Source organism: Antechinus flavipes, chromosome 2 (genome assembly GCF_016432865.1).
Source record: "Antechinus flavipes isolate AdamAnt ecotype Samford, QLD, Australia chromosome 2, AdamAnt_v2, whole genome shotgun sequence".
In the NCBI taxonomy this organism is placed as follows: Eukaryota; Metazoa; Chordata; class Mammalia; order Dasyuromorphia; family Dasyuridae; genus Antechinus; species Antechinus flavipes.
The window spans coordinates 1,817,780-1,839,599 of NC_067399.1; the positions used below are offsets into that span (position 1 = coordinate 1,817,780).

A 21,820-nucleotide genomic window follows, 5' to 3' on the forward strand; every position below is an offset into this window, starting at 1 on the left:
TGAATTTTAAAAACATTTATGGTTGAATGACTTTTCCTGTATGAAGGTGAACTTGAAAATATATTTCACTGAATTAATCTTATCTGATTAACATGGTGGTTTTACTTTATGTTTTCAATTCTTGTATCATCTTTCTAAATTTTTTGTGTTGTAAATTCTAAGAATCCATTAAATGTGAAATGTTATTAAATTAATGGCACAATCATATCATTGGATATCTTGATTCTTTTGGATTTGGATACTGTGAAATTGTTGGATTTGGAGGCTATTGTCATGATTCTAAAAACTATTAAGTATTTAATTGGGTATATTTTACAAGGGAAGAATAAAAATTGCTTTCTTTATGGAAAAGAAAAGGGAGATTGGGTAAGTGGAAAAGAGACCTTTTTAAAATTAAAAACGTCCCCTTATTTGCAAATCTGGCTGTTTCAGCAAGATCATGAATCATTCATTATCAGCCCTGAAAGAAATGGAAATGGGATCCTCCTTCTACATTACAAACACTCGTTGAATAAAGGGAGGGAATTGTTGTGTGTTTACAATATATAAATGATTTGTGATTATGATCATTATGAAGCTATTCATGGAATGGTCTGTACTAAAATTACATCTTTATCCATCAAATTACATCTTTATCCACCTTAGTCTTAAAAAACCCCAATCTTAGAAATAGGAATTACTAAGCAATCATATATGCACTATTTATGAGAACTTACAGAATGTGATTATTTTATTAAATTCTAATGACTATTTTGTTTCAGAATGAATTTTTTAAGCTGTATTTGAGAAGGAGAAATGCTTGAAGAAGGAATATTAAGTCAAATTTTTCATGCATTTGTTTTTAAAAGACCTGTTGGCTCTTTCTCTGCTTCCTAACTTGTTACAACAAATTGAGAGCATCGATAACAATTGTGTCCAGTCTTTCTGTGTTTTGTGAAATGTTTCTGTGTGAGGCAAACCTTTTAGAACCCTGAATTTTCTTTGTGAGCTTCGTTTTTAGGGTTATGGTGTCCTTCAAGAAAACTGCTAGCAGCTCAAGAGGAGTGACTCTGAGATCCAAGGCCAGTGGATAGCGCTCTGTCCCTGGGAATAAGGCTGAGAGGCTGATCTTGGGAAGGCAAAGATGCCTTGACTCAGTTTCCCAGAACAAGAAATCTTCCCACCTGAACGTGGCAGTAGTTCCCTGCCATATCCTTGGTTGCTTATACTATTCTTGCCTGCAATCCAGTGGAACTGGGGATCCTGTTATACATGTGCTAAGTCACTCTGTGTCCATTAGCTGGGGCTTGGAGAGCCAGTGTTGTTGCAGGCTAATCTTGTCCCTGACTTCTTCCCCTCATAGCAAATTGCCCTTTACCAGGGCAAGTTAAGCTGTGATTTTTATGGCAAATCTAGCTGAACAACTTAAGTAAACAAATGTTTGGCAATCTTATTAATAAGAAACAATATTTTGGTCTGCTAAAAGTTTTCCAAATTGGAAAAGGTCCTTAAGTTTTTCACAATTATTCAGCTATGCGTATGAGTTTGTGAGATACACACACACACACACACACACACACACACACATGTTCAAGTTACAATCAGAAACATTTTCCATTTTGGGATAAAGGAAAGAACTTTAGTGCAGTCAGTTTTATTAGAGGAGAGTGACTTATGGAATTCTTATGTTATCTCAAAGGAAAAGTCAATTTTATTTAGCTTTATCATTGAATTTGGGATTAACAACTATTTCTAGAGCATGTCCTGTGGTATAGACATGATTTACTGGGACTCTTTCCAAGAGGGGAACTGAAATTAACTGAGCCGGAATTGAATTGGAATTCATTGAAATTAAGTGATATTGGGGCAGCTGGGGGTGCAGTGAATAGAGCACCAGCCCTGAAGTCAGGAGGACCTGAGTTCAAGCATGATCTCAGACACTTAACGCTTCCTGGTTATGTGACCCTGGGCAAGTCACTTAACCCCAATTTCCTCAGCAAAAAACAAACAAAAACTGAAATTAAGTGATATATAAATTTGGAGTTCTAAGTAATTAATAGGTAAAGCAAAAATTATAAAGTAAAAAAACTGAGTAAAAATTTTAAGAAAACAAGAGCATCAGTTATTTATGTCATTTTCAGCGTTTTAAGAACTCTACCTCCTGGGATATTTTAAAATATTTAGTTGGATGGATGGGGTTCAGGAGGACCGGCACTCCATCTTTGGTGTCCACCTTCCCCCAACTCTCACCTGTGACTGCAGGAAGCTTATCTAAGTGGCCACACCCTGGTAAACCATCTCAGCAGATGGATTAAGCCAGGTGGAGGATAACTGAGAGACTATCAGTGGGGTAAAGAGTTGTCTGCTCCAAGCGGGGAAAGACTCCCCCGGCAGAACGGGCAGACGAAAACAATCCATTCCAGCAGCCACGAGGGTGACTGAAGCAGCTGCTGTGGAGTACGGAGATCTCAGCCAGACATGGAGGACGCCAAGGTGAGCACGCTGATTTTGGTCTTGCCACTGGACTTCAAGGAGTCCCTAACCCTAACCCTAAATCCGCACAGCTCTGTCTCGTCTACATTTAATTCATTCTGAGTTAAATCCCCTGTGACATCACTGCTCATCTTTGAAAATGAAGGACAAACGACAGCAAAATATGTAGCTTTTGATTTTTGAGTTTGTTTTTGACTTTCTTAAATATATTACTGTTAACAGCTATAGAAAGATAAAGGATAATAGAGTCAATTCTCATTTAGAGAAGCATTCAGCCTTAGAGTAGGCGCCCATTTTGTAAGTGCTAAATCCTTAGCTGGAAGGACTCATTGACAAATCGGGTTCTTCCTTTTGCTGGTTATCAGCATTGCTTGTATCAGATGCAAAGTTTAGATAAAGAAACTGCAAGGGGGCATTTAAAACTGAAATTCTCTGAAGTTTTAAGGGAACTAGGGGTTCCTAATTTAATGTCATGGGAACCACAATGTTTAAACTGGTTTTAACTAGTTATTGGAGAAGTAATGTTTAAGTAATGTCCAAAGTGTTTGGAGGTCTGTTTTGTAAAAGATTTCAGCAAGAACATTCAAGAATTTCCACAAGCAATATGGAACCAGAGAAGTTAGTCTGATGAAGAGGAGACCTTCAGAGTTGTCCCGAGGGCTTCCAAGAGAAGGTGTTCCTGGGCCAGAGACACTGCCCGGTTCATCTGAGAAGCCCGGGACGAAATGGGCAGCTTGGGTGGCTTTGGGGCACGAGGAGACCGGATGTCAGTCCCTTTGCTGTTGGCCGATTCGCTTGTTATTGGACACTACTATGACTGCTCCGATTAGTCAGTGACCTTGTGTTCGTTCTGTTTCTCATCAGTTACTACATTAATGCCTGTTTTGAACTTCCCCGGGGGGAAATTTGTATTTAGGGGCCCAACTGTTGCTAATGATGTGTGGAGGATTTTAGGCAAGTGACCTATGAGACATGATCTTCTCTTACTGGTCAGAGGGAGAATACAGAAAACAAACGGATGCTCTTTCTTTTCTCATTGATCCTATTTACAAGTGATGGCTTTTGCCCTGTAACCATTAAAGGTCACGGTTCTTTGTCTTTGGAACTGAGTTCTGCTGGCCTGTACGGGGTTAAATTTTACAGTCCCTCCATTCTTGCCTCAATGAAGAAGAGATCTTTTGGGGAGCCCTGTTGTGGCCCCGTACAAGACCTGGCACAAGCAGCATCTCAGAGAAGAGGCCCTGGGTCATCTCTCTCTCAGCCCCGGAAGCTCCACAGAGGACTCGGATCCTACAGAAGGCACAGGCTCCTCACCGAACACCAGCAAACGCTCACGGTCGGGATTGTGGGACGTCTCACCGCCCCGATGTGCTCACGAGAAGCCTGATGGGCCGGGGGGAGGGAACGGTCCTCGTGGGATGAGATGGGGCAGCCGAGTCAGGGGGCCGATGCTGCCAGGCCCCTGGAGGTGGATGAAGTCGGTGTATTCAGACAGATCAGAAGCACAGGACACAAAAGGGGCCTCTGTGTTGGAGGCAAAAGCCAGCCTGGGGGCCCCTCAGAGGAGGCAGAGCCCTCCCTGGACTCCCGGCCCATCCCGGAGTCATCCACCAGGACCTAAGAGAAGACAGCTTTGGGACCCCTCAGGGCTCCATAGAAACAGAACTTCTGTGCAGCTGGCGGCTGTGAACTTTCCCACCTGAACCTGCCTCAGGGGGCCCTGTAGGTGCTCCTGGGAGGGTCTCACCCCTGCCTTGTCTCTGCATTTTCTTACAATCAAGGACTGCTGGGGAGGGGGGCGGTCCTCAAGCCCCAAGCAGTAGCTGCGCCCCAAAAATACCTCTCACAAATGGGGAGAGCGGCCCCCTGTGAATAACTCTGCCAGAACTTGCACAGGACGAAGTTCTCTCCAAGGCCAATTATGACCTGCTCTGCTTTTGGCTGAATGCGCTGGGCCCCCTGCCCGGGCTCTCCTGCCCGCTCCAGGTTTGGGCACCGGGCCCCCTGCCCCGACTCTCCTGCCCGCTCCAGGCTTGGGCCCCGGGCCCCCTGCCTGGGCTCTCCTGCCCGCTCCAGGCTTGGGCCCTGGGCCCTCCGGCTAGAAGCCTTCTGGCTCGGGTCAGCAGCACCCTCCCAGCTCAGGCCGGGTGGCCTGGCCAGTGCCACGGCCGTTCTTCCTGCTCTCTGGGTCTCATTACTCGGCCCCGACTTTCTCTCTTAGCTCCCTTTTTGCAGGAATCAGAAAGCCCTTGGCCCCCTCCCCGCCTCCTGGGCCTGCCCCGCAGAAAGGCCGGAGGAGCAGATTCAAGGGAACATTTTCCCTCCTTTAGGTGAACTCCATTTTGGCCAAGACTTTTGTCTTTAGGTTCTTTAGGACACAATTCAGAGCCCCTGCTCAGACGTGGCCTTCCCTGCTCTGCCCTCCCCAAGCCCTGCTCTGGCGGTCTTAATTTCCTCTGTCAGACAAAAAGGAAGGTCTGTCTCTAGCTACCTGTCCTGGGGCATCCATTCTGGTTGTGGGGACTTTCCGAAGGTGCACAAACCAGCCCATGACTTTTGTTAGCCCAGAACCCGAGAACTACACAGTTGGAGGAGGCTTCTGGGGCCTTGGGCTAGGAGGGAGGGCCTTGCACCCCCTAAGTGCTCAGGACCAGAACCGAGGTGTTTCCTGGCCTGTGAATCAGGCAGGTCTACACTGCGGGGGTTGGGAAGGGAGGGGTCACACAATTCCCCCTGCCCCGGGGACTCTCCCTCTGCCGCTGTGGGATCACCGTCCCTCAGGAGGCTGCCTGGCACTTGGGGGGCTCCTGCCTGGATGCCTGCCCTCAGAAACGGGAAACCTGAATCCTGACCAAGGAGCACTAAGTGGGGGTCACTCGAGCCTTGAGCTCCGGCTCAGGGGCTGCTCTAGGCAGAACAGGAGCTCAGTACCGTGGCATCCCTGAACCGCAAGTAACCGTCCAGCTCCAGGCACTTCTTCTTTTGGATCTCCTTGGGGGAACCGACTTTGTCAATGATTTTCTGCTGAAGAGGAAAGGCCACATTCTCGGTCCATCTCTTGTGCAGCAGCTCCTTCCTCCTCGAATTTAAAAAATCCTGGCGCTGCAGATACTTGTTTACTTCCTATGGGGAAAGTAGGACACGGGAGATAAGTGAGGAGGCCCCATCTACCTCCTCTCCCCACAGCCACCAGGGGAAGCACCCCCTCCCACCACCTCCGATGGCCGCCAGAGAGAGGAGGCCCCACTCCTTCCTTCCTGCCAACCCCTGGGCTTCTCGGGGTCTGCCGTGGATGCTCCCTTCCCCTCAGGAGCTCTGCCGTGGCTGACCCTCGTCCTGCAGTCCATTTACTCCTCCTTCTGCAGGGAAGATGAGAATTGGGGTCCCTGAGAAGATGAGGGCCCAACAAGAACAGAATCACAAGGTTGTTTCTCAAGACCTTAATTTTACAAAAGGAAAAATTCACCCAAAAAATGGCTAGGGATCCTCCCGGGAGAAGCGAAGCAAATTAGAAACACCCACTGCCCTGGTCTGGCCATTGATTTCTTTTCTACCTTGCCCAGGAGGGCTGGACCTGTGAAGAAACTGGGCTGAATCCCATGGCCAATGAACGGCCGAGCTCTCCTGGGGCCCTCATGGGGACTGGCTCAGGCTCCTTCCCGGGAAAATCAACTCAGCAGCCAGGGAAATGATGCGGAAGAGCTTCAGCTTCTACAAGGGCAGAGTCCCGGGGGGGAGAGCGAGCCTGGGGGCTCCTCTCCTGGTGAGTGTCCATTAGCACAGTTGTAAACGCCAGAGCCTTGAACCAACGGCCAGAGAAATAGCACCCGGGGAAGGTGGACATTCCCACTGTAAAGGAAACCAGGAGGGGGGAGGGCAGCTAGAGCCGAGAGCAAGGCAAGCAGCGCTGCTTATGCGGCATTGGGCCATCCCATGGGCCTCCTCATCCCAGAGGAAGGACAAAGAAGCATCGTTGTCGTGGCAGGGACTGAAGAGGGAGAAGGAGCCTCCAAGAACACGCAAAGTCACATCCGCTGCCTTTGGACTGGACTCCCAAGACATCACCCACCCAACCTCTTATTAAAGAGGTCGGCAAGATCCTCCAGGCAAAGCCCCCCAGCCAGAGACTTGGGGGTGCATGGCAAGGGTTGTGAGGTCATCCGGAGCTACAAAATGAGAGACTCCAAAGTGTGCTCCAGGACAGAAGGTCGGCTTCCAGAGGAGAGCCATGGATCAGAGCCAGTTCTTTTGAAGGAACTTAAAATAAAAAAGAGAAAAGAGCAAGAAGATAAAGGACAGGAAAACTTTGCATGAAACTGTCAAAAAGCCAGAAGAATGTGTTTAGGGGTGGGGGTGGGGGAGAAGTCGCCAGTACAGTGTATCACTATTAAGGCACAGATGAAAGCAAGGAGAAAGAGAGATTAACATGGCAGCAACAACTGCACCTCTGAAACAAAAAAAAGAAATTTCCCCAAAGAACTTCCAGTGGTTTGGAATCACAAGAAGGAAAATCTGGCATCAGAATGCTGAAAAGAAGACCAAGTGTTCAAAAAAGAAAGATTTCAGGGAAGCAGTAGACTAAAAAATAGAGAGGTTCAGGCTGATTAAAAAAATGCTTTTCCATAGAGTTTAAAATACCAAATATTTATTATTCAACAATTTTATTAACCTATTCTGTGAAATATTACTACAGAGGAGTTACTAAAACTAAGAAAGAACAAAATGTTGCAGCTATATATTGTTACATAAAATTCCAAATGTTGTGCCACAGTTCCCTTTTATTGTCCTGATAATTTCCCTAATTGTCCTGCCTCAGTTTCCCTTAATTGTTCTGCCTCAATCCTTCTGGATGCAACACCACCCTTCCCTCCTGATCATTAGAACTGATATAATTTAGGGCTGCCTATGCTAAGATTATAAATTGTAAATGTTCAATCCAGATAAGGAGAAAGACCTTCTATTTTAGACATCATGACCCCAGACCTTCCCTACTTATTAGAATGTCCAGTGCCTCCCCTCACCCTGTCAGAAGCAGATTAATAGCCTGTTCCCAATTTCAGTGCTCTGACTCCGCCCCCGCTTTATTCTACCCCAGTAGCTTGGAGACACGTATATATACTTCATGGGAAGCACACGTTAGCTGCTGAATTCTTGGAGATGATAGTCTCATTCAGTTCTGGAGGCAGAATGGATTCTGTTCTGCGTCCAGTAAATCTCTCCCTTTCACATAAAATATTAAAAACTCTCTAATCTCTATCTTGCCTCAGTTTCTCCAGCATTACACAAATACATCTAAGTGAAGTCATTAAAGAAGATATATTATTGTGAAAAGACATTCTCACTAAAATATTTGTTGATTGAAATTAGCACAACACCTCTATCAGATTTGAATTCACTTAACATACAACTAAATTTAAGATTGTCTACTTCCTGAGCTTTTGATTTTATTAGAAAAATTTATGCTCAACAATGATGATTCTGTGTAATTTTTAAGAATTCTGGACATTTCGTTTAAATATTCTGACTTAGTAAGGACCATTTAAAAAACTAACAAAAAATAAAAATAAAAATATTTTTTCCTTTTTTTCCCCATCTTTTAATTTTTTAAACAAGAAAACTTGGAGAAGACTTTAGTTCTGTACAAACCAAAACAATAGAACTAAAGAACAAAGCTCAATTAAACAATAATAGCTATCTCAGAAAAAAAAAAGTGAAGAGACAATGAGTCTTAATATCATGTTCCAGGACACCATGAACTCTCCCCAAAAAACAACAGCAATAACAACAACAACAAACAATGCAGACATCTTGGAAACAAACAGAAGAATGCAGATAGAATCCGCAGCTTGACAACAGAGAGAAACCTGAAGTTTAACTCCAAAATTTAAAGTTCTCAAACTGTAGTACCAAAGAAAAAATCCTTCAAGCAGCCAAGAAGCAACTTACATACTCAAAAGGACTTAAATCAACAGTGATTTAAAAAATGAAAGCGACATGGTTGAGATGTGCTATGACAGAAATCAGAGAAATTAATAGACATTCTAACACTAAAAGCCCTGAAAATTTAACATATTGCATCCTGAGAAAGAATGAAGAAAGATTCTCTTCTATGAGATCAGAAATTCTTTCTTCCTGAGAAATTCAGAATTTAGCAGTAATTTTTTTGCAAATTGAATAAGGAAGTGAAAGTGGCGAACAAGTAATACAAGTAAGGAATAAAGAATCACCAACATTTATGTTCTAAACGGAAGTGATAAGAACATAGTAGGGTTTTAAGTCTTATCTAGTGTGAGGGTAATTGAAATACAAAAGCAAATACTTTATAAAAGACTGGAAGAATAGTCTGAGAAGTGAAATAATATTTAAGATCATAGATGTAAAGCTGGATCTCAAACAGTTTAACTCCTTTATTTTATTGGTGATGAGGAAACATAGCACAGCCAGTATCCCCAAAGTCTTTTGACTACATAATCCCCAGTGACCCATGTTGCTTGCTTTTTAACAATTAAGAGGCTTAAATTGAACTCCAAAGGTAAAGATAAGGGCCTGAAAATGATTCTCATTACATATCAAAATACTTTCTTATTTTGCTAAATTTTAAGATTGACATTCTTTCCCTCCCCCCTCCTTGAGAAGACAATTAGATATAGATTATCTATGTGCAGTCATGCAAAACATTTCAAAAACAACCCACAGACACTCCCCACAAAACAAACAAACAAACAACAACAACAAAAAAAAAAAACCAGGAAAAATAAAAAAAAAAAAGTATGCTTGGATCTGCATTTAGACTCCATCAGATCTTTCTCTGGAGGTTGAGGGCAATTTTCATGAGTCCTTCAGAATTGTCTTGAATCATTGAATTCCTGAGAACATCCGAGTCATTCACAATTAAGCATCATACAACACTGCTGTTACTTTGTGCAGTGTTCTCCTAATTCTGCTCACTTCACTTTGCATCAGTTCATAGACATCTTCTCAGGTTTTTCTGAAATCATCCTGCTCATTATTTCTAATAACAATTTCCCATCACAGTTGTTTGAAAAAAAACTTCAGGCCCAAATTCTTAGAGTGAAGGAAGGCTTTATGTGTTCCTTGCAAGAAGTGGGCATCATAACATTTTCCCTCTTTTCCTCAGCTTGACACTCTGCATCCCCAATTTTCTACCATCCTCCAGGGGGGCTTACTGGAGGAATATCAGTGGGGTTTCTCGTATTCCTCTCAGGTATCTGTTTTTTATTGTTCCTTGTCCCTATCCTAACTAGATGCCCTCTTAGAGTTTAAGATCTGAGCCAACAAAGTACTATTTTGGGGCCTGACACAAATCCTGACCCTTTTCACACCTTGTCTGGTGCACTAGCTTGCATGGTTCAGAGCTCCATTCTAATCTTCCGGCTCTGTGTTTGCCAGCTCACTCTTTCAGACTCTTGGGGTCCCTTGTACCTGAGATTTCCTGGACTATGCACTAGTTGTTAGAAATGAAAACTTCATACCCAGATTCTCGGAGTACAGGAAAACTTTATTATGGTTTTTGCAAGAAGTGGGTATCATACCTCTTCTAGGGTTCACAATACAGTCTATAGAGATCAGAATCAGTAGTTATAGTCCATAATCTTGCTCTGCTTCCTCAGAATTTCCACTGGAGAGACCCTTCCAAAATCTAGTATTTCATGACATGCTCCCTACAGGCACTCCTTGATATGTATCCATGTCCCCCCCTGCCCTTGCCACATCATCATATGTTCAAAAATAGTGGATGTTTCCTCTGTAAGGGAGAAGTTAATATATATGAGGCTCATTAAGCATGCTCAAAGGCTGTGTGACTGAAACTTTTCAACTGTGGAAACAAGCTCAACAGCAATCACATACCACAACTTGTTAGCCATACCCCAACTGAGGGACATCCCCTTCATTATCAATCCTTTTACTGATTTTAAACTTAAATATAAAATAAGAAAAGCATCGTCATGTGCCCAAAAGAACATGAGAGAGGATTCAAAATATAAAGTGTCCATAGTTCTCTCTCGGTGCAGAAGGCATTTTCCATCCAAAGTTTATTGGGATTGCCTTGAATCACTGAACTGTTGAGAACCACCAAGACTTTCCTAGTTGATCATTGCACAATCTTCTTGTTCCTGTGGACACTGTATTCCTGATTCTGCTTGTTTCACTCAGCATCAGTTCATGTAAATCTTTCCAGGGCTTTCTAAAGTCGCCTTGTTCATCATTTTTATACAACAATAATATTCCATTATCATCATATACCACACCTTATTCATCCATTCCCCAGTTGATGGGCATCTCATCATTTTCCAACTCTTTGCCAGCACAAAAAGAACTGCTACAAACATTTTTGCACATGTGGGTCCTTTTCCCTTCTTTACAATTTCCTTGGGTTACAGACCAGTAATGGCACTGTTGGGTCAAAGAATATGCACAGTTTGATAGTGCTTTGGGCACAGTTCCAAATTTCTCTCCAGAATGGTTGGGTGAGTTCACAACTCCACCAACAATGCATTAGTGTCCCAGTTTTCACCCCTACACCATTTATTATCTTTTCCTGTCATCTTAGCCAATCTGAGAGGTATGAGCCAATCTGAATAGTACCTCAGAGTTGTTTTAATTTGCATTTCTCTAATCATTTCTCTAACCAAGCATTTTTTCATATGCTTATAGATGGCTTAAATGACTTTAATACTTCATCTGAAAATTGTATGTTCATATTCTTTGACTATTTATCAATTGGGTAATGATTAATATTCTTGTAAATTTGAATGAACCCTTCCTTAGGCTACAGAAAATTTTCCCCAGCTTTGAACTTCTCTTATTCTTATTTGTGCAAAATCTTTTTAATGTAATGTAAGCAAAGTTGACCATTCTGCATTTCAAAATGTTCTCTAATTCTTCTTTAGTCATAAATTCCTTTCTTCTCCAAGATCTGATAGTTATCCCTTGCTCTCTTAATTTGCTTATGGTATCATTCTTTATGCCCATATCATGTACCCATTTTGATCTTATTTTGGCATGCGGTGTGAGATGTAGGTCTATGCCAACTTTCTGACATTTTCCAGTATTCCCAGCAATTTTTGTGAAATAGTGAATTCTTATCCCCAAAGCTTGAGTTTAGGTGTTTATCAAATTCTAGACTACTATAATCATTGATTATTGTGTCATGTATATTTAACTTATTCCACTAATCCACCACTCTATTGATAGTAGGTACCAAATGTTTTTGATGACGGCTACTTTATAATAGTTTTAGATCTGACACTGCTAGACCACTGTCTTTTTTATTTATTTTTTCATTAATTCCCTTGATATTATTTAGCTTTTTTTCAGATGAATTTTGTTATTTTTTTCTATCTCTATAAAATAATTTTTGGGCAGTTTGATTGGTATGGCACTGAACAAATAGATAAATTTAGGTAGAATTGTCATTTTTATTACATTGGCTTGGCCTATCATGACCAATTGACATTTTTCCAATTGTTTATGTCTGATTTTGTGTTTAAAGTGTTTTGTTATAGTGTTCATATAATTTCTGGGTTTGTCTTGACAGGTAGACACCCAAATATTTGATTTTGTCTATAGTTATCTTAAATGAAAATTGTCTTTCTATCTCTTGCTGCTGGGCTTTGTTAGTAATATGTAAAAATGTTGATGTTTGTGTGAGTTTATTATCCTGCAATTTTGTTAAAGCTGTTAATTGTTTCAAGTGGGTTTTTGGATGATTCTATAGGATTCTTTAAGTATACCATCATATCATCTTCAAAGAGTGATAATTTTATCTCATTGCCTATTCTGATACCTTTATTTTTTTCTTATTGCTAAAGTCAACATTTTTAGTACGATATTGAATAACAATGGTGATAATGGGCATCCTAGTTTCATCCTTGATCTTATTACCAATGTGTCCAGCTTCTCCCCCTTGTTAGTAATGCTGGCTGATGGTTTTAGATAAATGCTGCTTAATGAGTTCTCTGATGTTAGTAGGATTAGGTACTGTATTTTGTCAAGAGCTTTTTCTGCATCTATTGAAATTATCATGTGAATTCTGTTAATTTTGTCATTGATATGGTTAATTATGACAAGATTTCCTGATACTGAACCAGCCCTGCATTCCTCATATAAATCCCACTTGATTATAGTATATTACCATGCTGATAAGTTGTTATGCAACAACTTAACATTTTTTCATCAATCACTCATTAGGGAGATTGGTATGTAATTTTCTTTCTCTATTTTTGGATCTTCCTGGTCTAGATATCAATACCATATATGTGTTATCGAAGGAATTTGTCAAGACTCCTTCTTTATCTGTTTTTCCAAATAATTTACATAGTATCGGAATTAATTGTTCTTTAAATGTTTGGTAGAATTCACTTGGAAATCCATCTGACCATGGAGATTTTTTCTTAGGGAGTTCATTGATGATTTGTTCAATTTCTTTTTTAAAAAATGGAATTATTTAAATAATTTATTTCCTCTTCTTTTAATCTGGGCAATTTATATTTTTGTAGATATTCATTCATTTCAATGAGATTGTTAGATTTGTTGGCATACAACTGGGAAAATAGCTCCTAATTATGGCTTTAATTTCTTCTTCATTGGTAGTAAATTCACCCCTTTTTGATTCTGATAATGTATTTTTTTTTCTTTTCTTTTTCTAATTAGCCAAATGTTTATCTATTTTGTTGATTTTTTCATAAAGACAACTCTTAGTTTTATTAGTTCAATAGTTTTTTAAATTTCAGTTTTATTAATCTCTCCTTTGAGTTTCAGAATTCCTAATTTGGTATATAATTGGGATTTTTAATTTGTTCTTTTTTTTAGCTTTTTTAGTTGCATGCCAAATTCATTGATCTTTCTCTATTTTATTCACATAACTATTTAGAGATATAAAATTTCCCTTAAGAACTGCTTTGCCTGCCTCTCATAGGTTTTGTTGTCTTATTATTTTTATTCTCTTAGATGAAATTATTGTTTTCATCATTTGTTTTTTGATCCATTCATTTGTTAGAATTAGGTCATTTAATTTCCAGTTGGTTTTTAATCTATTTTCTCTGGCCCTTTATTTAATGTAATTTTATTGCATCATGGTCTGAAAAAGAAGCAATTACAAGTTCTGCCCTTCTGCATTTGATTATGAAGTGTTTATGCCCTAATACATGGTCAATTTTTTGTGTAGATGCCAGATGCTGCTGAGAAAAAGATATATTCCTTTCTGTCCCTATTCAGTTTTCTCCAAAGGTCTATTATATTTAAATTTTTTAAGATTCTATTAACCTTCTTACGTTTCTTTGTTTATTTTGTGGTTATATTCATCTAATTCTGAGTGGGCAGGGTTGAGGTCCCCCACTAGTATAATTTTGCTATTGATTTCTTCCTGTAATTGGCTTAACTTTTCTTAAAGTTGGATGCACCATTTGGTGCATATATATTTAGTATAATCACTACTTCATTGTCTATGGCACCATTTAATAAGATGTCATTTCCTCCCTTATTTCTTTTAATTAGATATATTTTTACTTTTGCTTTATCTGAGATCAGAATTGCTACCCCTGCTTTTTTTTTTTTTTTGGGGGGGGGGGGCTTCAGCTGAAGCATAACCAGTTCTGCTCCAGCCTTTTACCCTTACTCTGTATCTATCTCTCTGTTTTAAATATGTTTCTTGTAAACAACATATTATAGGATTTTGTTTTTTTAATCCATTCTGCTATTCACTTCCTTTCTATAGGAGAGTTCATCCCATTCACATTCACAGTTATGATTACCCCTGTATATTTCCCCTCTATCCTATTTTCTCCCCTGTATATACTTTTGTTATTTTTCCCACCCTGCCCCTCCTTAGTAGTGTTTTGTTTCTAACCATCCTGCCCTCCCTTCTATCACCCCTCCTCCCTTCTAACACCAGTTTCTTCTATTGTCTCTGCCCTCCCTTCTATCCAGCCAGTCCCTTTTCTTTCCTACTTTTTTCTCCTATTTCCTTATACGTAAGAAAGTTCTATACCCAACTGAGTGATCGTGTTATTCTCTTTTTGAGCCAAATTTGATGAAATTAAGCTTCAAACAATGCTCATCCCCCTCCTTTCTCCCCCCTCTATTGTAATAGGTCTTTTGTGCCTCTTCATGTGTTCTAATTGTCCTATTTCCTCTTCTCCCAATGCAATCTTTTTCTTATTCCTACCCACTTTTTCTTTGATCATATCAGAGTCCATTCATATTCACACCCTCCATCCATGTATGCCCCTTTTAACTATTCCAATAACAGATACAGTTCTCAAGAATTACAGATATCATTTTCCCACCTAGGAATATATAGAGTTTAACCTTTAAATAATATACATATTTTTCTCTGTTTACCTTTCTTTGCTTCTTAAGTCCTGTTTGAAGATCAAATTTCCTGTTTAGTCCTGTTGTTGTTGTTGTTGTTTTTTTCAATAGAAGTTACTGAAAGCCTCTTACTTACTGAAGATCATCTCCTTCCCTGAAAGGTGATGGTCAGTCTCACTGGGTAGTTAATTCTTGGTTGTTACCCCAAGTTCTTTGCCTTCCAGAATATGGTATTCCAGGCCCTCCAATCCTTTATTGTAAACACTGCCAGATCCTGTGTAATCCTTACTGTAGTTCCTCAATACTTGAATTGTTTTTGTCTGACTGCTTGCAATATTTTTAGCTTGAGATTATAGTTCTGGAGTTTTACAACAATGCTTTTTGGGGTTTTCCTTGTGAAATCATTGAATTATTTCAATGACTATTTACCCTTCTGGTTCTAGTATATCAGGGCACTGAACAATGCTATCCAGGCTCTTTTTTTGGTCACTGCCTTCAGGTAGACCAACAATTTTTAAATTGTCTCTCCTGGATTTATTTTCCAGGTTGGCTGTTTTTCTTCCATTTCTTCCCATTTTTTCTTAGTATGTTTGATTGATTCTTGATGTCTCATAGAGTCATTGGCCAATTGCCTGCTTGTAGTTTTTAATGTGTAATTTTTTTCAGTTAGTTTTTGTATGTCTTTTTCATTTGACTAATTCTACTATTCAAAGTGTCAATTTTCTTTAGTGTATTTTTTTTTTTTTTGCATTTGGTCTATTGTACTTTTTAAAGGAATTGTTTTCTTCAGTTCTTTTTCTTCTTTTTCCGAGTTATTGAATCTCTCTTGCATACTTCTCATTTCTTTTCCCAGTTTTTCTTCTACCTCTCTTATTTGCCTTTTGAAATCTTTTATGAGCACTTTTAAGAAGCTCTTTGGGCTTGAGACCAATTCTTATCTTACTTTGAGATTTCTCATGTGGGTATTTTATCCATGTCTGAGTTGGAGTTTTGGTCTCCCCTAGCAGTACAGTAGCATTCTGTGATTTGGATTATTTTATCTTTCTTGTTCATTTTCTTTTTTTTCTTCTTTTCCTATTTTGTGATTTGGCACAGGGGGTACTGGCCCAAGCTTCTTGTTTGCAGTCCTGAGCCTTAATGCAGAGAGGATCCCTTGTCTTGGGTGTTTTACTCACAACAGGGGTAGTCCTACCTGCCCTCTCAAGGAAAACAATTAGTTTTTTGAGCTGTCCTTCTATGCTGGGACTGGAACCTGCCCCTCTGGTCCACTCCACTACTTAGCCAGGACTATGGATCTCAGTTGCTGATTTGCTGTGATGATGACCCTCTCAGTGGCTTTCTCAGATCCTGTCTAAGGTGGGCTAAGCACCCCTTTCACTCCAGGGAGACTGACCTTTCCTGAAATCCTTCCAGTCTATCTTGAGCTAGAGAGTGGTTTCATTCCATCAAACTCAGTTCAAAGGCTTAGTTTCATGTGGTTTTCAAAGGAAACTGGAAGAGCTCAAACAGTTTACTTGATTCACTTTGCCATCTTGCTCTGTATCCAGAACCCCCTCCTAATTTTCATTCTTTTGTTTTATTGTTTCTAGAGGTCTTATGAAGTCAATGGCTTCTACCTGTACAATTATAATTTTTGAGTAATTGTTTTCTTTAATGAGCTCTTGTATCTCTTTCCTCATTTGGCCAGTTCTGCTTTTTAAGGAGTTTTTTTCTTCAGTGTATTCAGTGTATTTCTTCAGCTTTTACCAAGCTATTAACTCTCTTTTTATAATACTCTGATTTCTTTTCCCAAATTTTCCTCTACCAATTTAAAAAATCCTTTTTGATCTCTTCCAGGAATTCTTTTTTTGGGCTTGTGTCCAATTCATATTTTTCTTTGAGGCTTTCCAAATAACTTTTTTTTTTTTATCATCTTCTGAGTTTGTGTCTTGATCTTCCTGGTAACTACAGTAACTTTCTATGTTCAGGTTCTTGTTTGCTCATTTTTACAGCCTCTTTCTTGATTTTTAAAACTTGGGCTCTGCCCCTGGCATAGAGGGAGGTACTATTCCAATCTTCAGATTTTTCATGCTGCAGTTTCTTTCTTCTAAGCTGGTCTAATCTAGGTGAAAATGTAGTCACTGCTGTCCTGGTCTGTGTTAGTCCAATTGACCCCAGGACTGTGACCTGGAGCCACATATAGGCAATGCAACAGAATCCTGCACCTAGTGCCAGCAAAAGGGTCACTTGCAATCCTTTTCTGACCATTTGTCTGGCCCCCAAAGCCCATGCTGGACTGTGCTCTACTCTCACCCCAGCAAATGAGACCTTTCCTTTTGACCTTCTAAGTCGTCTTGGGTTGGAAAAAATGTTTCTTTTTGACTTTGTATTGGCTCTGCCATTCCAGACTTTGACTTGAAGCACTGTCATTTGGAGGGGAAATTGGGAAACCTCAGGTGAGACCCTGCCTTTAGTCCATCATCTTGGCATCAATTCTCCTCCAAAGGTAACTCTTAAATTTAATTATTTCCTGGGCTATGGAAGAAAAGGTTAAAAGAATGGAGAAAGAAAAACATATCATTTCAAGCAAATTTAGTTTGTGTGGAAGTTTATCTGCAGATAATTAATTCAACTCACACAAAGGAGAAAAAGTTCTACTTGTGTTAATTGTGGGCAGGGAGGTGTTGAGGAGCAGTCTAATAGTAAGACTATGATAGTTGGGCTGGGAAGGAATGATTTGGGAAGCAGAAAACATCACCCACTTAATGGGGTCACCCCTGAAAAATAGAACAGAACAGTGGGAATTCAGTAACTCCAAAGACCAAAAATTTGAGATGTATTTAAGTATCCAAAAAAAAAAAATAGATTTGTGAAATAGCCACAGGAGAAACAGATTAAAAATCAAGGACCAAATAAAAAACCTGAAAGCCATATTCAGGAAATCATCAAAGGGAACTGCTCAGATCTACAAAATGAAACTATAAAGAATCCAATTCTCACCTCCCTTAAAAGGACCCTAAACTGAAAACTTCAGGAAATACAGGTGAAAATGAGCATTAATGAGTCAAAGACAAATACAAGCAGCCAGGAAAAAATAGATTTTAAGTACCAAGGAACCACAGTCAAGATCTCACAAGAGTCAACTAGAAATACTTCAAGGGAGAGAAGATATTAGGACATGTCCAGGGCTGGCCCAAGGTAAAGTTCCCTCTGAACTTTACTCAGAAATGCGGTGACTAGTCCAGGATCATCTAGCCAGGAGACTCGGGGGAAGCCCCACAGCGGTCACTCACCTCTATGATGTAGCTTTCTCGGCACAGGATGATCTCCACAGCAGCATCGATGTCCTCCTTGGCCAAGTTCTGCAACAGAAGGGACACCCTGACAAAGGGTGACAGAGCCATCGTGGGCTGGGAGGAGGGGCAGCTGTTGGGTGCGGATTCAGATTCTGGCTCCCCCTCCTATGTCCCATGTGACCTTGGACAGACCATTGAAGCCCCTGGTCCCTGGTATTCTTCTGTCAGATGTCTCTGATTTGGGACACCCAGAAATGTCTAGGAGACTGATTTGGCAAACGCAGACAGAGCTGGACAATTGGGGCCATGCGTCTGCGGTGGTTGGGGAGGGGTCCTGAACCACAGCAGGATGGAGAGTCTGGGTCAGTGGACCTTTCACAACCTTGGCCTCAGGGTGTGGAACAGGCACCTCCCCAGGTGCCTGTGAGGTCTCTTCCAGGGCTGGCAAAGGTTTGGTCAGATCATGTGATTGGCAGCAGTGGAGGATGCAGTGAAGGGGTGAGGGGGAGACCTCCTGGGTCGCAGCCTCTTACCTCCACAAAGGACACCTCCTCGGCCTCAGTGCACTCTCTGGAGCTTCTTTGCGTAGGAGTGTCCTCAAGGTTCACTTCCTGATTCATGGCGGCCACCAAGAGCAGGAACCCTGGAAAGGAGATTCAGAATTCTGGTCCCAAATCTCCTGTGATAAGGGAGGACTTCCACTTGCCGAGAGTTCAAGTCCAGCCTTGTGTGCTTCCTAGCTAAGTGACCTTGCATGGTTTGCCTCCGTTTCCCAAGAGCATTCACCTCCCCAAGCTGTGGTGAGGATCAAATGGGATAATCTTTATAAAATGCTTCCCAGAAAGAAAGGAAGGGACCCACAGGTGCCAAAATGTTAGTGGCAGCCCTGTTTGTAGTGGCCAGAAACTGGAGACTGAGTGGATGTCCATCAGTGGAGAATGGCTGAATCAATTGTGGTCTATGAATGTTATGGGATATTATTGTTCTGCAAGAAATGACCAGCAGGAGGATTTCAGAGAGGCCTGGAGAGAGCAACATGAACTGATGCCGAGGGAAATGAGCAGGACCAGGAGATCATTTTACCCTTCAACAACAATAGTATATGAGGATCAATTCTGATGGACGTGGCCCTCTCCAACAGTGAGATGATTCAAACCAGTTCCAATTGTTCAGTAATGAAGAAAGCCGTATATATAACCTGAGAGAGAACTGTGGGAAATAAGTGTGGACCATAACAGCATTTTCACTCTTACTATTATTTGCTTGCATTTTTATTTTCCTTCCCAGATTATTTTTATCTTATTTCTAAATCCGATTTTCCTTGTGCAACAAGATGACTGTATAAATATGTATACATATATTGTATTTAACACATACTTTAACATATATGGTTCTACCTGCCATCTGGGGGAGGGGGTGGGAGGAAGGAGAGGAAAAGTTGGAACAGAAGTTTTTGGAAGGATCAGTGTAGAAAATTTACCCATGCATATATCTTGTAAATAAAAGGCTATAATTAAAATAAAATGCTTCCCAAAGTGCCTGGCACACAGTAGGTGCTTAATAAGTGGTTAGCCCTTTCCCACTTCCACCACCTATTTGCCAGGGACTGTTTGAAGTCTGCCCATTGGCAGATTTTTAGTCTCTGGTCCTTTTGCCAGGAGCACCATTCCCCAAAAGGGCAAGACTGGAGTCTTCCCGCCGCCTCCGCCCCGACCCCAGCTCCTCCCGACCCTGCTCCCAGGCGGGGTCTGCACTGAGAAGGGCTGAAGGATCCCAGTTATGACAAATAGCGGCCGGCATCATATCTGGGGGTGGACCTCCCAACGCCCGCTCCGGGTTCAAAGGCAACCACAGAGCTGCAAGAAGGGCTGACGCTGGGGAGTTCGCCAGTGCGGCAAGGAGGGGCCTTGGGGCTGCTCAGAAAAGTGACTTTCGCCCAAGGGAGTAAATAGAGAAAAAGCAGCAGGATGGCCCAGAACCAAAGCTGGAATCGCGGTCCCAAAGCGGATCCCACGGGATCGGAAACCAGCGGCCGCGGCTGGGGCGGCCTGGGGCTGCGTCTCACACGAGTGACCGCCGCCGCGACACGGCCGAGAAGTGGGGGGAAGGGGCGACCCCCAACCCTAAGGAGATCAAGAAAGCCTTCCATAAGGCCTTCCATCAGTCCTCGCGGCAGAGGGTGCAGGGTTCCGAGCAGTGGAAGAGCAAGTCAGAAGGGCCGGGGCAGGGGTACAAGAGTCTGCTGATGGGGATCCGTCCGCTCAGCTCTCGGCCAAAAGAGCCAAGACACGGTCCCATCCCTCGGATTTCCTAACCCACCATTCAGGAAGTATTTCCGAAGCACCTACTGTGTGCCGGGCCCCAGGGAGCCTGCCTTCTAACAGGAGTGGGGAAGGAAGGGGAGCGCCCCTGGACAGGCTGTCAGCTCCCAGAGCAGAGCAAGTCTGGGTGCACCCATTCCTGCCCAGGGAACAGCTGAGCCTGGTAGGTGTGGCCAGAACAGGGGTCTGAGGGAACCCCTCCATCCCCCCCAAGGCAAGCAGCCGCCCTCCAGCCCTGTGGAAGCCCTCAGAAACTTAGTTGGGTCAAACCCATGAGATTGAACTTCCCCTATAAATCCATCGCCACCTTCGCTGAACCCTTTGGGTTAACCCCCCCCCCCAGCACGGTGTCCTTTTCCTCTCCCCTTCCCCCATGGTGTCTCCTCCCCCCTCTTCCATCCTCCACAGTGTCTTCCCCCCTCCCCAACTCTCTTAGGTGCTAACTTCTCTGTGGCTCCACCTTACAGGGCTCCCTGCTCCTGGTTTATCTCGAGTCCCCCGGGGACCTGCTTTCCACTGTTAGCACCCTTTCCTCTCTGTGCTCCCCAGCTCTATTTCATATTTGCCATCCCGGTGTCCACTGCACCCCTTCATTCTGTCACCTCCTCTCCTAAATAAACCTGCCTTTCGCCAAAGAGAGTGGCCACGATCAGTTCTTCACTTGACCGGACCCAACACTTGGTGCTGAAGCCCAAACACATCTGGAACCAGGACTTGCTACCCTGGACACAACTCAGAGAGAGGGGACCCAGGCAAGTGGAACTTCATTTCCAGGCTGACTACCTCCTCCTGGGGGGCAGAGGCTGCCTTTATGCTTAGCATGGCGCCTGGAATACAGGAAGCACTGAAAGGCTTGTTGTCTGCCGTTCTTGGGCCACAAGATTTAACTTGGAGAAAGGTCTCAGTGTTACTGGTGAAGTGCCCAGAACCGGGGTGCAGCCTGTGTACTGACCACAACCCCCTGGGTGCAAGCACAGGAGAAGATGCCCAAATCTGGGGTGTTCTGGGGCATTGCCCGCTGCTCAGCCAGACTGTTTGGGGCTCTTTAGATGGGCATTTCATTTGGCCAGAGTCCAGCAGGCAAAAGCTCTGGCTTGGAGAGCCCCTTGGCTGGGGCCCCAGGAGCAAGCCCCCAGCGGGACCCTAAAGAACACACTTGAACCCTTTGTTCCTTCACCTGGGGAGAGTCCCCTCTCCTGCCTGTCCATCCCCCCTTTCCTGGCTTGTTACCAAGCATCCTTCCTGAGCTCATTCCAGACGCCCACTGGCCTTTTCCCCTCCTCCAAAGTGTCTGATTAATTGAGGTTAATTGCTCTCTGCTGGTACAGGTCTCATCTCTGACTTTAGGAAGGTCGGAGGTTAAGTTGTCAGTGTGAGCCTGTGGTTGGCAGATTGTTCCCTGGGCTAGCAAGGAAAGGG

General features: G+C 42.4%; 1 protein-coding gene across 1 annotated transcript in view; it reads right to left on the reverse strand.

The window, feature by feature from the left end:
* LOC127547265 (protein FAM228B-like) overlaps window positions 1-21,820 on the reverse strand; it is a 47,997-nt gene that overhangs the window by 12,267 nt on the left and 13,910 nt on the right. The window contains exons 2-4 of the mRNA XM_051974064.1: window positions 18,614-18,723; window positions 18,078-18,146; window positions 5,404-5,595 (exon numbers count right to left, since the gene is read on the reverse strand). Coding sequence (XP_051830024.1) covers window positions 5,404-5,595; window positions 18,078-18,146; window positions 18,614-18,700 — 348 coding nt within the window. The 5' untranslated portion in view covers window positions 18,701-18,723. The remainder of the gene's footprint in view (window positions 1-5,403; window positions 5,596-18,077; window positions 18,147-18,613; window positions 18,724-21,820) is intronic.